Source organism: Falco naumanni, chromosome 8 (assembly GCF_017639655.2).
Source record: "Falco naumanni isolate bFalNau1 chromosome 8, bFalNau1.pat, whole genome shotgun sequence".
In the NCBI taxonomy this organism is placed as follows: Eukaryota; Metazoa; Chordata; class Aves; order Falconiformes; family Falconidae; genus Falco; species Falco naumanni.
In genome coordinates this window covers 44,152,309-44,168,142 of record NC_054061.1, presented here as the reverse complement: position 1 = coordinate 44,168,142, position 15,834 = coordinate 44,152,309, and the positions used below count along the sequence as shown (strand labels likewise).

Below are 15,834 nucleotides of genomic sequence, written 5' to 3'. Positions count from 1 at the left end.
TCTGATAGATGCATTTTCTAAGGATGACTTAGCATCAAATTTCTTCGATTCTCATTGCATATGAACATGAAATCAAAACAAAATTACAAATTCTAACTACAAGACATGCTCCTTTTTACATTGCCTCAACCCGTCATTCATAATGTGGTATGACCCCCTCAGGCCATAGAACAAAAAAAAATTTCTTTTTCTTCTGCTGGCTCCTGCATAATTTAGTAGACTGCACGATTAGTAAGGTCATATGATATACCTGGATAAGACCCACAGGACAAACTGAGAAGCATTACTTATTACATGTATTTAATGAGGCTACTTAGTAACAGTTGCAAAAGAAAAAAAAAACAAACAAACAAACAAAAAAAAAACAACCCAAAGACTTTGAGTTCAGAAATCAAGGGGATTCCAAAGCAAGTCATAGGCTTGGGATGGAGCACACCTATATCAAGTTATTGGTAACAGAGTACTATGTGATACTGAAAATAACTATCAATCTACTATATGAATTTTTGTCCTGAATTTGGAAAGAATTGGTCTATTTTGCCCAATCTGTATATAGCATGTAGCTTTTGAATATTTTTTCTAGTAGAATAAGCTAGACCATGTTTCATAACATAAAATTTTTACATCTAAGTGAAATGATTCACTTGCCTCCTGAAATCTGTTGTTAGAGGAAGGACACCTATTGGGAAGGACACAGCTGATAAACAAAAGGACTTCTTATTGCTTAGCTCAGCTGAAAAAGACACTCAAGACACTAACAGATGTTTCCATTTTTATGCCAAAAGAAATCTAAGGATTAGTTCTTCTATGCAGAGACATTTTTTTCAGCACAGTAGTGACCTGGAAACTCAAAAGCAAAAATAGCTAATTCAACCAATGTTTGAATCAGGACTGGAATTTTTGCAAAAAAGATGCATTTTCTCATTGCAATCCAGTGTACTTTAGCCTAATCTTTTGGTGGTGTTACTGCATAGAAAGGGAAATATACATTTCAGTAAGATCAAATTTTTTAGCAACATTTTGCTTGGAATTTGTTCTATTTGTAGTATGCAAACATGTAAAAATAAAGCCACAGTATTGCTTCAATGTTTTTTATCACTTCAGCAGGAAAAAATAACCATTAACTGTGAAACAAACAAACATCATCAATGTCAAAAGAAGAAAAGCTTATCCACAGATTCTTTCTGAACTAAAAAAAAATATCTTTTGTTCAGAAATAATTCCTGCTTACACCTTTAAAAGTTTTACTTTCTAGCAAGGAAATGCATATTTGCCACAGGAAAGGGTGGCTTTTCTGAAAACATTGCCCAACTTTTAAAACTGTATCAAAACAATTATGAAATTTACTCTAAATTAATCTACATAAGCAAGCTTGGTTACAGTTGGCAAATTTCAATTATCTGTGGATGACAGAATGTGAGAAAGCTAGCAATTGTGTCAGAGTAAGAATTGCCACTGTTTTTAATCTTTAAAGGCAATATTTAAGCTTCTAAAGGCTGATTATTTAGTTAAATCTGCCTAAGAGCTGGTATGTCACCTGGGACTAGTCTATCGGAGCTAATTTAGTGTCATAGGTTACGTATTCTTCTCCCCCAAAATGACTTCTGAGAAGAGTTATATATTACCTTATACAGTTGTTTTATACGCTAGCAAGGCAAGTCACAGGCAGCACTTCCACAAAGGTCTACAATTGTAGAAGTCCCATTAAAAACAAGAATTTGCTCTCAAAATTAAGTATGAAAAGGTGTTATGTGGCTTTGTGAAGCATTTCAAAACTGCTTGGAACAGCTAACAGAACTGCTGTTACAGTAGTAACATACCAATACAGACAATAACACACCAATTAATGTAAAACTGAGCTTCAGTAATGTTGTGCAGAGTTGAGGACTCGGCAGAAGAGAGTGAAGTCTTCTGCTGGTCCCTCCTTCCCATCCACTCATCTTCCCCATCTCTGTAGTGGCTCAGAAAACTGTTACAGGTTAAAACAACTCTTTCCACTCACTCTGTGCTGCCAAAATACTTTTAACTGATTAAGAGTAATTCCTTGATCAGGTTCTCTGAATAGCTGCAGGAAAACTGGTGTTTTGAAAGTAATACCTAAGAGAGCAAAACCACATCTCAATGGTGTGGTCACACCAGATTGTGAAATATCTTCTTCTAGAGAATATGTACACGGATACTTAATGACTATATAGCCTTTAGGTATACTGGATGTCTATGCCAAAAATATAACTAGGGGAAAGCCAGATGCTATTTAAAAATAAGGACCCTATCACATGTAAACACTTTGAAACATTTGCAACATGACAAAGTGTTAACTAAATGTAGAAATGAAACTAGGAGAACTCTTAAGTTGTAATTTGATTTACCTTATTACACAGTTTTTTCATAAGTGGTAGTATTATTCATATGAAATACTTACATCTTTAAAGTATCGCTGTAAAGTTGTAAGCCGTACATCATGCAGTGTTGCACAGGTATCCCTAGGGTATATTTGCTCCTCTTCAGTAGTTGGTAGTCTCTTTGGCTCAGTGCTATTGCGGCACTGTCCCAACACTATGAAAAAAAGCGGCAATAATGAAAGCAATGGATAAAATATGCTAAAAAATAAGAAAACAATCAGGAAATTCTGGTTCGTAACTACAATGTGCTTTGTTGATGTTAAACAGTAAAAAAGATTATTAAAGAAACTAAATACTGGAAGTTGTAGTTTTGCACTTGTATGTGAAGTATATATACACACACACATATGTAGGTACATACAGACACACTGATGGCTTTTTTTTTTTCTTTTTCCTTTCAATACCTATTTTCCTGCAGGTGCAGGTCCGTTATATACTGCTGGGTTTGGAAAAGCTAACCAGAACTAGGAGGAAATTAAACTCTTTGCTCTTTTCCCAAACATTTAAAAACTTTCTCAGTACCCTTAGACCTACACATGTGCCTCATGGAGGACCATCCACAAAAAAGAGGAGATTCTGTCTTTCTAGGTTCCATGAGACACATGGATGAGAAACATTTATGAGCACTTATTAAAAGCAGCAGAAACACTGCTTGTCCAATAAGGCACACATTCATACCTGAGGATGCTTGTAATAGTACAACTAGCCCTGTAGGTCTGTCTTCAGTAGAAGGGCCACTTTGTCCACAAATAACACAATCATATATTGCCTCAGAAACATGCTGTTCTGATGTAGCTACCTCCATGGCAATATCAGCATCTGGCGATTCTAAAAAATGTTAAGAAAATTGTTATTAAACAGAGGGAGAGAAATCCAATTGCATCCACACTGAGGTAGTGATGAAAAAAATCCAGAATGATTTCTCTAGTTTATCTGCAACTAAAACATTGACAGTTACTTGAAACTAACCTTGCTGCTTCAAAGAGAAAGACACCTATGCAACGAACTATGAGTTTTCCCGTGTTAAAAATTATTCCCAATGGAACTGTTTAGTTAAAATTTTGCATTAATCTCTTTAAAACTTCTAAAAAACAGAGATCTAACTTATATTTCATTAGATACTATATCGAAAACTCTGAACACAGAGAGATGAAGGGCAATGAATACCAATCTCTACTAAAACTGTTATTTGCTTGTAACTGACTCTGACTACAATTAGAAGGAAAAAGTTAATGTGGAGACCTTAGAAATAATTTTAAGATGCTTAGACACAGTGAATGAAATGTGTAACTAAAAACAAAAGGTGGTTTTTTTTTAATATGAAGCTCAAACAATCTTAAAAATTTGGGGTGTATTAAGAAAGTGATCTGCTGCTACACAGCAGATGGTTAGTTTGATATTTACTGTATACAAGATTTATTAGAGATCTCGTTTTCTAATGGTCCACTTCATTATTTCCTAGGTGCACAGACAGAAACGTTCGAGGCTAAGGACTAGCTTCAAAGTATTGAAGCAATAGCACTTGAGGTAGCTTTGTTCACATGACAGTGGTACTGGTTTCAGGGCAGGGGGCTAACCAAAACAGAACCAATTTTATGCTATGTTACAACTGAAAGTAAGAATTCTTTATCGTCTTGAAAGAAAAGCACCATACGACTAAATGATCCTGTCCTGACTGTTCAGGAAAACTTACAATCAGCCTCTTGACCTAGAATATAAGGGTGCTTTGTTTCTATCCTAGAAGAGAGTTTTGTCACAGAAAACCACTGTCTCCCTACCTTCAACCATGCCCTTTTATCTCCTTGATTAAGTAGGCCAAGGAGCTGGATAAAGAACCCAAAAACCTTGAGTGCACCAACAGTTCTCATGCAAAACTGCTTTTAGAAGAGCTGCTCTCTTCGGAAAGTCCACTACAAGTTCAGCACAGGAGGCCTGCTGCTACAAGGAGAGGCATGTTGGATGCTAGGCAGCATCCTTCTTTGCTATGAAGAGCTCCATGCAATGCTCTCTCTCACAGGGCAGAATCAAAATTTCACAGTTTTAGTTACTATTGACTTCCCAGTTAGTTACCGACGGTCATACGAAAATTAATTCTGATCTTCATTGATACGCAGTTGTTAATATTGTACACACGTCTATCACCATCTAGTGGCAGCCAGATGTACAAGGAAAGAAAAAGCAGAATGCATCAACTGCCAATGTTTTTTAAGTCCAAACATCCAGAAAACTTAGGAGCATCGTAGCACAGAAAGGAGGAAGTCAACTCTAAAGCTATTTTTTTATAGTTAACATCATCTTGTAATTGTGTAGCACACATTCACGTATACCCGTGTATCAGAAGGAAATCACGCAAGAGGGTCCAGCCTTATTTACCTTTCTAAAATAGTCAATACAACATAAAATATGCATCCATTCAATATTTCTTAAGTGTAGAAAGAGAATGTAGTGTGTCAATCCGATTTTGAACAACTCAGTGCAAGTCCTCAAAATCAGTCAACATTTAACTTACAAAAGAGCATTAATTCATCACAAACTGCATATTTTAAACTTGAAGGAAAAAAATACAATCTTAGTATTTAAAAAATGTTTCAAACCAATTCAATATATGCAATCTATACTTTTATTGCCTATGTGCAACATGCACATAAAAATCAGGCTAATTTAATTTTAGAACTCAATCAAACTTATGTTTCCCTCACATCTATTTAGATCTAGAGCCAGACTACTTTGGCAAACAATAAAATTTCAAGGAAAATAAACTTTTACTGTCAAGGAAGACTTCCTAATAAAATAATTTCCCCCAGAGCTAATGAAAGAAAACAAAGTCAACTTCCACAAAATCCATGGGTAAGAGAAATTAGCAACAATTTAAAATCTCAAATAATTAAGCTGAACAAAAACCCAAACCAAACAAAAAAAAACATTTGTTTTTGAATGGACTATGATAAACATCGATTACTGGCTTAAACTAGTTGTTAGCTTCTTTGGAAGCTAAGACTCGAGCCATGGTTTGTTTGAAAAGGTACATTTTGGCAGCGTAATTCCTGGCATAAAAGTATATCAGTGGCAGTCCAGAAAAAAGAAAACAAGCTATGCATGTAACAATGATCTCAATCTTGTCTTTCTTGCCTTCCTGAGTTTTGCCTCTGTGGAGCTCCTGTGGAAGCAATAGACTCTGCCTCATCAGCTACGTGATCTACCTACACTGTCAAGAACCAGGACAAACATGTTTCAACTCAAAATACTGCTGAAAATGAGACAAGACTCTTTCCTGCAAACCTTCTTCTAAAATATTTCATTAATGCATTGGTACTTGTGAATATAAAGTAACTGTCATGTCTCCATTCTACTTCACTTTCAGTTAAATATATCCTATTTCACATAGGGAAACACAAAACTAAACTGCATTAGTACTCATATGGAAGCTTAAAATGCCCAGAAAACATGTAGCTCCACACCTTGCCCCCCCCCCCCCCCTTCTTTTTTCACCATTTCATATAAACAGAAATACAGAATTGCTTTGTGTTTTTCATGGCAACCTGTGAAGCATTTTTTTAAAATGACTGGAGTTGTAATGCTATTTATGTCACTTAAAAAATACAGGATCTTACCAAATTTTAAAGCATGAGCTAACATTTCCTAGCTCCCTGGATGCAATTATAAAAAGACACCTTAATAAAACCAATTATTTTATTAAGTGTCCTTTTATATCGATGAGAAGTCTTTCTAGTTAAATATTGATTGTAACATAACATAAAATTCCTTCCACTGTGGCTATAAACCCCCACCCAAATCACCACCAAGAACTGTTAGGTGAACAAAGCTACATCAGTTGCAACTAAGAGCTGAAGGATCATCTAAATCTCCTTATTTTGCTTCCACTGATGCACAAAACTCCAGCAAATTTTGCTGACACTAGGAAGATAATTCCATGAAAAATAACATTGTGTTACATCCCAGAACAATGTTGCCTTCTTGAGCGCCAAGGGAATCCTTACCAGCTATTTGCCAAGATACTGATCTTGAGGTGTATTACTCCTCCACCTTTCAAATAGGTTTTGTAGGAGTCTGCAGTTTTGTTTGGCATGAAAACCGCTGGCACCCAAAACAAGACACCTCATCACTCCACTGGAGATTCAGAAAGTAGGTAATGGTAACAGGAGAGCAAAGAAGACCAAGGCAGCTTTAGCTTCTAGTCATGACTTCACTAGCCAGGCAGCAGTCACATGAGACAGCAAGTGTATTTTCATGTCAAGCATTCTCTGGAATACAACCAGTGATGCTTACAGTTTAAAACTCTGACTCTCCAAAGATTTAACCTAACTGATTTCACAGAGACTTGCCCTGATGATGTCAACTTGCATGAAGAAGGCGCAAATTTGAAATACAAGGTAAGACACATGGTATTGGTATCACTTCACTAAGTTTCTCTCATGAGGTGTGTCTAATGTTGTAACACACCCCACCCCCTTACAGTGGGTTCTGGGACTTAACTTTGCCCTTGTGAATTATTTCAGAAATCTGGATAAATATGAACCTCATTAAAAACAAAGATAAAAACACTGAAGGCCGATGAAAACATTTAAACTGCAACAGAAATCCAGGGTAGTGCCAAACACAATCATTCCCATGGGTTTTTAAAAAAGTTAATTATTTAGCTCTTTGCTCAGTTTTGTACCAACAGGAGCGACAGACCCAAAGTTACAAAACCCTAGGATTCCCTACCTCCTAGCAAATACTGATCGGCCTGCTAAAATCTAGCACACTGTTTTCTTGCAGAATGCATTTCTGCCTGAATTTTATTTAATTTCTACTCTCCAGAGTTGAAGATTCACTCCCATTCTTTCCCCTATCCAGCAAATCCCCAGAACCAAAAGGGCTTTGTAAACACAGTAAATATAGTTTACAATCTCTGTTGACGATAGTCAACATTTTTCCTGCTGTATACATTACGTGTCAAAGTAGCCCCTTGGCATCAAAGCAACCATTAGTATGCTAATATTCTTTGCCCTGACCCAGCATATATATTCTCAGGAGATCAGTACCTAATTTATTTTTCTATCTGGGTTCAGAAGATTGAGCGTTAGGAAATGTGTGTCACCTTGCATTAAAACTCTGCACTTCTTTTTAACTCTAGCTAAGGAACAAAGCTTGAAGGACAAAAATGACGTCCTGCCAAGACTTCACATCACAAGAAAGGAACACAAAGATGATACTGCATACTTACCACAAGGCATTAACAAAAATAAATAAATAAATTACATTGGGCACTTCAGAGACAGCAAAACTATTGAAGGAATGTTAGATATCCTAAAATCTGTAATTCAAAATTAAACAATTTTCAAATTTTCACTAAGATGCATTTGATTAAGTTCAATAGCTTGCCTGGAATGGATCGTAATATTTCATATTTATAAAACTTAGATAGACAGATCTTTACAAATATCACTGTAATTTGTTAAAGACTATTAACACAGAGCAGAGGGACTTGTGTTCTTATCAAGTCCTGCCTGAAAGGCAGTGAAGTTTCAAAAATCTCTGTCATGGAGATCCAGAACACAACAGAAAAATGATAGCCTCACACTAAGTGCCCTCAAGACAAAGATGTAAAAGTAGCTATTGCTAGGAGACTAGAAAGCCTATGGATTTGACACTGTATGTCACCACATGACAAAACACTTTTGATGCACTAGACACCATCCTCAGGTATATGAAGAGCTCTATCTGCTGCTCTTAGAATGATGCCTCTTGGTTTATTTTTCTGCTTTTTACATTTGTCCTGCAGTCAAACATCTAAAGACAGCACAGTGGATTCTGTTCCATCCTAGTTCATTAACATAACTGTTTCTAAATTTCACTTAATTACTTCCAGGCAAGCTTGAATGGCAATGTAGTTCTGCAGATGTCACAAAATATAAATAGAAAGTAACAGGGGGCACAAATGGAAAGGGCTACATAATTGGAATTTTTTCTACAGTGATTATACGCAAGAAAATGCCAACCTTTACTTTCAGAATCTCAGATGAATTTGTGAATTCCAGTTCAAATAAATAGTTTTTGCTGGTAAAATGAGACACATTTAATATTGAAAAATGAACATGTAATTGGGTAACTTCCTTTTAAGCTATGTTTCATTGCAGCATCTCAATAACCAAAGGAGAGGAATGCCTTAGGGGATTAACAGTGGCTCTATGCACTTTAATAAACACTTTGGAAACTATTAAGTTTATGGGGTTTTAATAAAATAATCTTTAAGCTTTGGCTATTCTCCATTACCCCTACCATCTAGACACATTTCTTTCCAGACTATTTTCAGTCTTCCACACTGTCAAGAGAAAGCTATTATGAAATCTTTTAAGTGTTATGCCCAAAACCAATCAGATCAGTTCTCACATTTTACCATTGAATCACATCCACATTTCATAGGTAAGTTTTAAATGATTATAATAATAATCATTTGCCCAAATGACACCAGCTAAATCAGTGACAGAGCCAGGGAACTGAGACTTCACGATCCCTGCCTTCTGACAGCATTAATACTGTTACAACAAACAAACAAAATTAAGAAATAAACCTACTGCTGAATTTTAACCTACAATAAAACTAACAGGTAACAGAGTTTGAATGTGTGAGAGCTGAATGCATTTTAATTGATTGGTTTTAGTATGAAAGGATTTTTTTGTTTTCAAACATACTATTTCAGCACAGACATGATATAATTCAAGGTAAGGCTACTAAATATTTGCAGTAGTTTTAAATTGCATCACTCCTGAAAGACTAGTTTCAGAATTCTTACCATGTCTTGTGTTTTAAAATTAGAGTAACAATGGTTTCTGCAACTTGTTTAATAATTTGCTGTATAGAGACTGAATTCACAGCTGAACAAATTAGTTAAAAAAAAAAATAGAGCAAACTGAAGAAAATATTCCTGGCAAACAATTATTTAGGTTTTTAATTAAGTCCTACACACTATAATGGAATACATACTTCCTTTCTGCAATGTATTTTAATGCCAGTCAGAACATAAAAGCTAGTTAATACTGGGCTATAGTACAAATTCAGTCAATTCTGATCACAAACTTAGAAAACAGTATGACAACCTAAAAGACACAGAAAAAAGTGGGTGAAAAAGCAAAACAATTATTTAGCTAACACAATGCCTAGAATTCTATTAAATTGTTGCCAAGAAATGTCTTCATGCAGAACAACTTTATGAAAATGTAGTCCATTAAGTTGACTCTATCTGGTACTGTGCATGACCTTGTTTAATTGCTAACACTACTTTTTATGTTAAGATAGCTGAACTTATTAATTGTTTAAATGCTAAGAAACAAACAACTAAAGTGTTGCATGCCCAAGATTTTTTTAATGAACAATCATATGCGCAAAAGTGCAAGTCTGCCTGTTACAGAAATTAAAGGTTCTTTTTAATATTTGACATATATAGTTAAGTAAAAGCCAAGTGTTCCCAGTCCTCGACACAGATAAATGTTGTGTAATTTACTGAATTAACTACTATGCTTCATCCACAAATCAAAGCAGTTACCTTAAACAGCTTACAAAACTCAAGCATGGAGTATTTATGTATCCGTATGTATATATGCAAATACAGCTATGACAGGTAAATATATATACACACATGTGACTGCATATATAAAACCATTAACTTCAAAGTTGCAATATCAGGAATTCAAATACAGGTGACTGCAGAATCAAAGTTTCCCAGCTGCTTTCAGTTAGCCACAACTGTAAAAATACTTCAATCACATACTTCAGTTTTTAGTAAGTAGAACTGCACATTTCTTCTTCCCTTCTTACTTCAATAAACAGATTCAAAAGAAATAGCTACCCATTTAACAAAAGCATGACTTAAACTCATTTTTATCTGTGAACTTTGTGTTGTATTGCACACCTTCCAAACATAACACCATATATATGGTCATTAATTTGCTAAAGAAATTTCAGTGGCTGCTGTATCCAAGACCTTTGTAAATATAAAGAAACAAATCTTCTCAGCAATCTATAAACTGACAGGAATTTAACAATTTTAAAAAACAGACTTTTTCAGCAAAACCAGTTGTCAAGAAGTTTCTTACCAGTGCTTAAACTCAAATCAAAACAACATAGCAAATGATATTTGATTGAAAGGGGGAGAAATGAGAAAAAAAACCCTGCTTTTTCTTATCTTTCAAAGGTGCTAATTTTCAATGTTGTAATCCAGATGAAAATATTTTCTATTCCTCAGTTAAACACAAGCAAACTAGTCAAGATTATGCACTTCTACACAGCAAAACCTGAAAGAACTTATCCCCAAGAAAAACAAGAGCTGATTCTGCTGTAAAGCCTGTACTCAAAACAGAACGCAATGTTATTACAGCAACTGAGATGATCTAAAAATTATGCGTTCCTTAATTCTATACACAAATTTAAAATGCATAATTTTTACCTTATCAGAATTTGAAGCTCTGTGAAAAATAATCTTAAATTTTGTTACTATGGTTTAAAGAAAATGCAATCTTTAAGACAAACTAACTCTGGGATACTTTAAGGTAAATACTTCAAAACATACCACACATTTAATCATTCCATCCACTGTGTATTAAGAAAAAATAGGAATAAAATTATGTGCTACGGATAATGTGTTCTCTTTTAAACATTTGCAAGATTATTTAATATATTCTTTAGCAATTATGAATTCAGTATTACCTGTCCTAGAAAACTCAACTTTAAGTCTCTGAAGTACTTGGTGAACAGGTGGATACAGTAGTTTGATCTGAGGGGAGGGGTTTTTGTCTGTTTGGGTAGGTTTTTTTTTTAAACTGTTAAGAGTAAAAACCTCAATAGTAACGTCGAAATAAAAATAAATCAATAAAAAAAAGCAAGCCATCAACTACACAAAAACTTACCAACATCCATGGCAGTTTCCATGAAGCTTTTCTGCCTTGAGGCAAATTCAGCCAACAATTTCTGTTGCCTTTCTCTGGCCTTCTGTCGTCTGAGTGAAAGGAGCAGGGGAAAGAGAGAAAAAAAAAAAGAAGAGTATATATAATGGAGGAAAAAAATTAGTTCATAGTGTCAGGCTGATTACAGTCACCACCTTCGGCAATCTAATTCAAAATTCAAATTTTCTCTTGATAAAGGATTAATTTTCAAGCCTTAAAAAAGAATCTCTTTTAAAGTAGTTTTATAAGAAATGAGATTTATCTTGTTTTGAGTCTGAAAGAATAAAATCCTGCCCTAAAAAACTATTAGGACTTAGCATCGTAAGAAAAAGAACCCAAGACCTTACTTTGGGAAGTTATTTTGTTTATTACATAAGGGAAGTATAACAGAGTGAAATGCCAACCATTGCACAAAAACAAGTACTCTTGGGAGCAACTAACATTTACAAAATAATTATGATGACGATAATAATAATAGCCTACCTCACTCATTTTTGATATCAAGCTTGATGCCAAGGGAAACAATTATGAATAATTTATTTTCCAGCTAAGGCTCCTCATACTGGTTCCTCTCCCTCACCTCCACCCAAGACAGTGGTCACCAACAGCTTTTATACTTGGACTTGAAGTTTGAGATTGCTTCCAGACTGAAGGCCCTCATCTCCCTGCAGCCAAGATGACTTGAATAACTTTTTCCTCATCACTTAACACAGCTCAGATTTACAAATAGAAGATGTTAGAGACTAATTGTTGTCTGTCCTTCTGTTTAAACTGTATTAGTGATCTGTACAAGGCTCTAGGACCAGCTATTCTATAACTCCCTATATATACATACTGCAGCGGGTAGAGTTGATGGATGTAAAACGATGAAGAAAATAGACATTGATTTTATTCTTCCTGTGGTACCAAGAAAGGATCTTCACTATGACAAGAGTTTACGAAGAGTGGAAATGGGAGAGTGCACGTGGGAAAACCGAAAAAACCCACCCTCCCACCACAGCTGCTCACCACATGGCACATGCGAAGCCCTACGTGCCCCACTGCCGGGGCTTTTGCACAGCACGTCCCCAGCGTGGCCAGGGAACTACAAACTCTATGCATCAGCATTTTCAATTAATTTTTTTCCCCCCACTCAGAGATGACAACTAAGAAGGGATTTAAAAACATCACTTGGCATCTGATATGCTGATGGGTGAGTCCTCTTCAGTTTCCAGCACTGCCTAATTATCACTGTCTCAGCACAGGCCCACAGGGATGTACAAGCATAAAGCAGCTAATATACTGTAACCTGTTATCCTGAGGTGGCTTGTTTATAAGTCAAAGCCTCTAACTTGTTTTCTTAAAGGCACCTTAATACCCCACATATCTCTGCCCATTTATCTTTCACATGGTACAGCCACCACTTCTCAAAATATCTTCTCTTACAACAATCCTGATTCATTATTCTGAGGATTGTACCAGGGCATTCATTAAACCTGCTTTTATTTATTTCTCCCTGGGAATTTCTCAATATATGCCTTGACCAAAAGCAGAGTGACTGTAAATAGAAGCCTTTAATAAGAAGACATAAACAAACTCTGACAGATTCAGTACAGCTCAGTAATTTTCCATGATGGCCCATGGGAGGATGACACTGCAATTGAAAAAATACTGCAAGCAGCTCAAGCTCTCCTCCAATTCCGTATTTCAGTTTCTATGGAGACAACCCATTGCCTGAGTGATGCCAAGTTTGTCATTATATGTTGAAGTAACCAAAAGGATGACCACTAAACACTCACAGTCTGCTTGGTCTTCACCAATATAAAACTGGACTTGGGAGAAAAAAACCCCAGAACAAAACAATCAGAAAGAAAGTAAAAATTGCAGCTTGGCTATATGAGCACTGTCAGTCTATAAGACTAGTCATTTCAGTTATCACACTGTCCATTAATAAAATTCATGGGTCCCCCCAATGCTGTTATGGATTTGGGGAGAACAAGAGTCGCTCAGAACAACAAAGAACTGGAAAAATTTATTTTCATCATTGTGTTAGCCCCAGAATTCAACTGAAAACTTAAAGTGCCCACAGTAGATCCTTGAAATTATCACATCATTTGCAGGGAGAAAGGAATAACCTTACCCTTTTTCTATATGAAAAGTTATTTGATTCATTGATTCCTGTGCTTCTCCTGTACATAAATCTAGCACTACTGAGTACCACAATAACGAGCAGGTGTCCAAGATGTAGCTGTGTTTTATCTAAAGCAGCCACTCAGTCTGGCATTTTTTGAAAGACAGTTTTACATGCTAAACCTTGACCATTTCTCTCATTCACTGAACTATTACAAGAGATGTTGAAAGTTAAGCCTTTAACTGAACACTTGCAAGAAAAAAAAAAATTTACTTTGTAAAATATGTAACTTGCAAAAAATTTTAAATCTATTTTCATTTTTGTAATGTTTAATTTTCAAGTACATTCTAGGTCTTGAACATATCATAGAAAATTTAATGAAAAATCTATTTTCAAACAAATAAAAATAGCAGGATAAATAAAAGTAATCCAGAAACCAAGTCAGGGGGCTGCATGTTTCTATGCAAATTTCTAGAACCATAATCGTGATGACCTTTAAAAGTCCCTTCCAACCCAAACTAGTCTGTAAACCATTAATACATCAAAATACCGCATGGACAAACACTCAAGATTATTCTTGTCCATTCCACCCTATGTACTGTCTCTACTTCAGTTAATGTACTAAGTACTCTGACCCCACACTCTCTGACCGTCTAACATTATCCACTGTCCTCTCACTTCAAATGACATCTTTCACTCCTGCACTACCCAATTATCAGTCTCTTCCCACTGCCCAACTCCAGCCAACTATTTTTCATCTCTCAAATGCCAATGTCTTATTCATGCCCTCCAGCTATTTGCATTCCTCTTCCACATTCTCCTTCTCCTATCAACTCTCAAGACCCCATCCTCCTCCACTGAGATTTTAATTAAAAATTCGTTCTTTCCATTCCTACTCTTCTTTGAGTATTTCTGTCTTGACAACCCAGTTCCCTAAATTCCCCAACTTGCCAGGTTGAACCTTCTCAGGTTTCCCATGTCAGCTATTCGCTTGACCTGGCATCTCCCCTTTGCTCACTATTACATTGACCAGAAGGTTTCTCCTTCCAGTCCCAGTTTTCAGCTCTGCCCCTGCTAATCCTAGTTTTCACATCTGCTTCTCAGCTGTAGTGGCTGTCCTCTAGGCATTTGAACTGGATGATTCCTCTTCCATAGGACTCACACACCAACACAACATTTGCTGAAAGCAGACGAGAAGCAGCTCTCTGCATTCAGTTTTGATAGTGCTAGTATTCTGGGTGCTCTCAGGACTCACTAAGCCCCAACTTCAATCTCAGAACTGTCTGAGCTTTTTCCCAAAATAATTTCAGCCCAAGACAGACATCTGGCATGCAGGTTTTCAGGCCACATTATTAAAAAATATGAATCTAATTTTTAAAAAACTAAAACCAGAATTTGAAAATTGAATGTGTCAGACAAGCAAAAAAAAAAAAAAAAGACAATTACAAAATCCACATATAGTAAACAAACAAACAAAAATAATCATGGTGTGATGTGTGTATGTGAATGACCAGACAATACAAATAAAAAAAGTTTCCAATTCTTCTTGATGTTAAGCCTCAAAAGTTAACATAACCTTAATTCTGCACCTTTGTATGTTTCAGTAGTATACATGGCAACATGAAGGATGAGCATGTATATCACATAAAATCACTATGAAAATTTCTAATTTAAAGATCTAACTTAGCAAGGTGGCATACTCTTCCTCAATACCCATGTAAATCATGTATATTCAAAATAGATAAAGAGAACTGCAGAATTAAGACTTACTCTTTTAATAATTCATGCAAAGACCTAGAGACAATCAATCAATACATGTACAACACACACTGCCCTTCTACCACCCCTTTACTTTGTTATTAATGTTACCTTTCTTCCTTATCCAAAGTTTTCTTCTCTGCAGAACTAATCTTTTTCGGTGGTACAGGAGGTGTCACTTTTCTGCATATCTCTTCAATTATACGTTTATTCAATCTGCTCTGTACAGCAGCTTTCAACAAAATTCTTTCTACTGCTGTCATTCCATCACCGTGAGAGTATCTTGGAATTTCAGGGTGGATTAAAACATCCACATCATCCAACCATGGAGGATAGTAAGAGTTTTGCTTTCCTGAGAGTTTGTGATGCAATTTAATCAGCAAGGACAGTATACTTTCCTTGACTTCTAGAATGGCTGTGGTTAGCTGTGGAGTTGCACCGGGTGCTGACCATTTCATTGACGTTTTGGGCCGAACCACTTGATTTGCCTCACTGGTGTTCCGATTGATGATCTCCTGAAATTTCTTCCTACGTTCTGCGACCAAACTGAACACTTGAGCTGTCCCCGAGTTCTTAGGAAAAAAATTACAATGTTTAATTTTCAAAAATACAAGTATAAACA

The 15,834-nt window shown here is 35.8% G+C and overlaps 1 protein-coding gene across 10 annotated transcripts in view; it reads right to left on the bottom strand.

Moving 5' to 3' along the window:
* UBR3 (ubiquitin protein ligase E3 component n-recognin 3) overlaps positions 1-15,834 on the bottom strand; it is a 117,162-nt gene that overhangs the window by 45,252 nt on the left and 56,076 nt on the right. For all 10 annotated transcript variants that reach the window (XM_040603641.1, XM_040603632.1, XM_040603636.1 and 7 more), the window contains 4 exons: positions 15,324-15,784; positions 11,309-11,397; positions 3,081-3,230; positions 2,423-2,556 (listed from right to left, as the gene is read on the bottom strand). In XM_040603641.1, the coding sequence (XP_040459575.1) occupies positions 2,423-2,556; positions 3,081-3,230; positions 11,309-11,397; positions 15,324-15,784 (834 nt within the window). The remainder of the gene's footprint in view (positions 1-2,422; positions 2,557-3,080; positions 3,231-11,308; positions 11,398-15,323; positions 15,785-15,834) is intronic.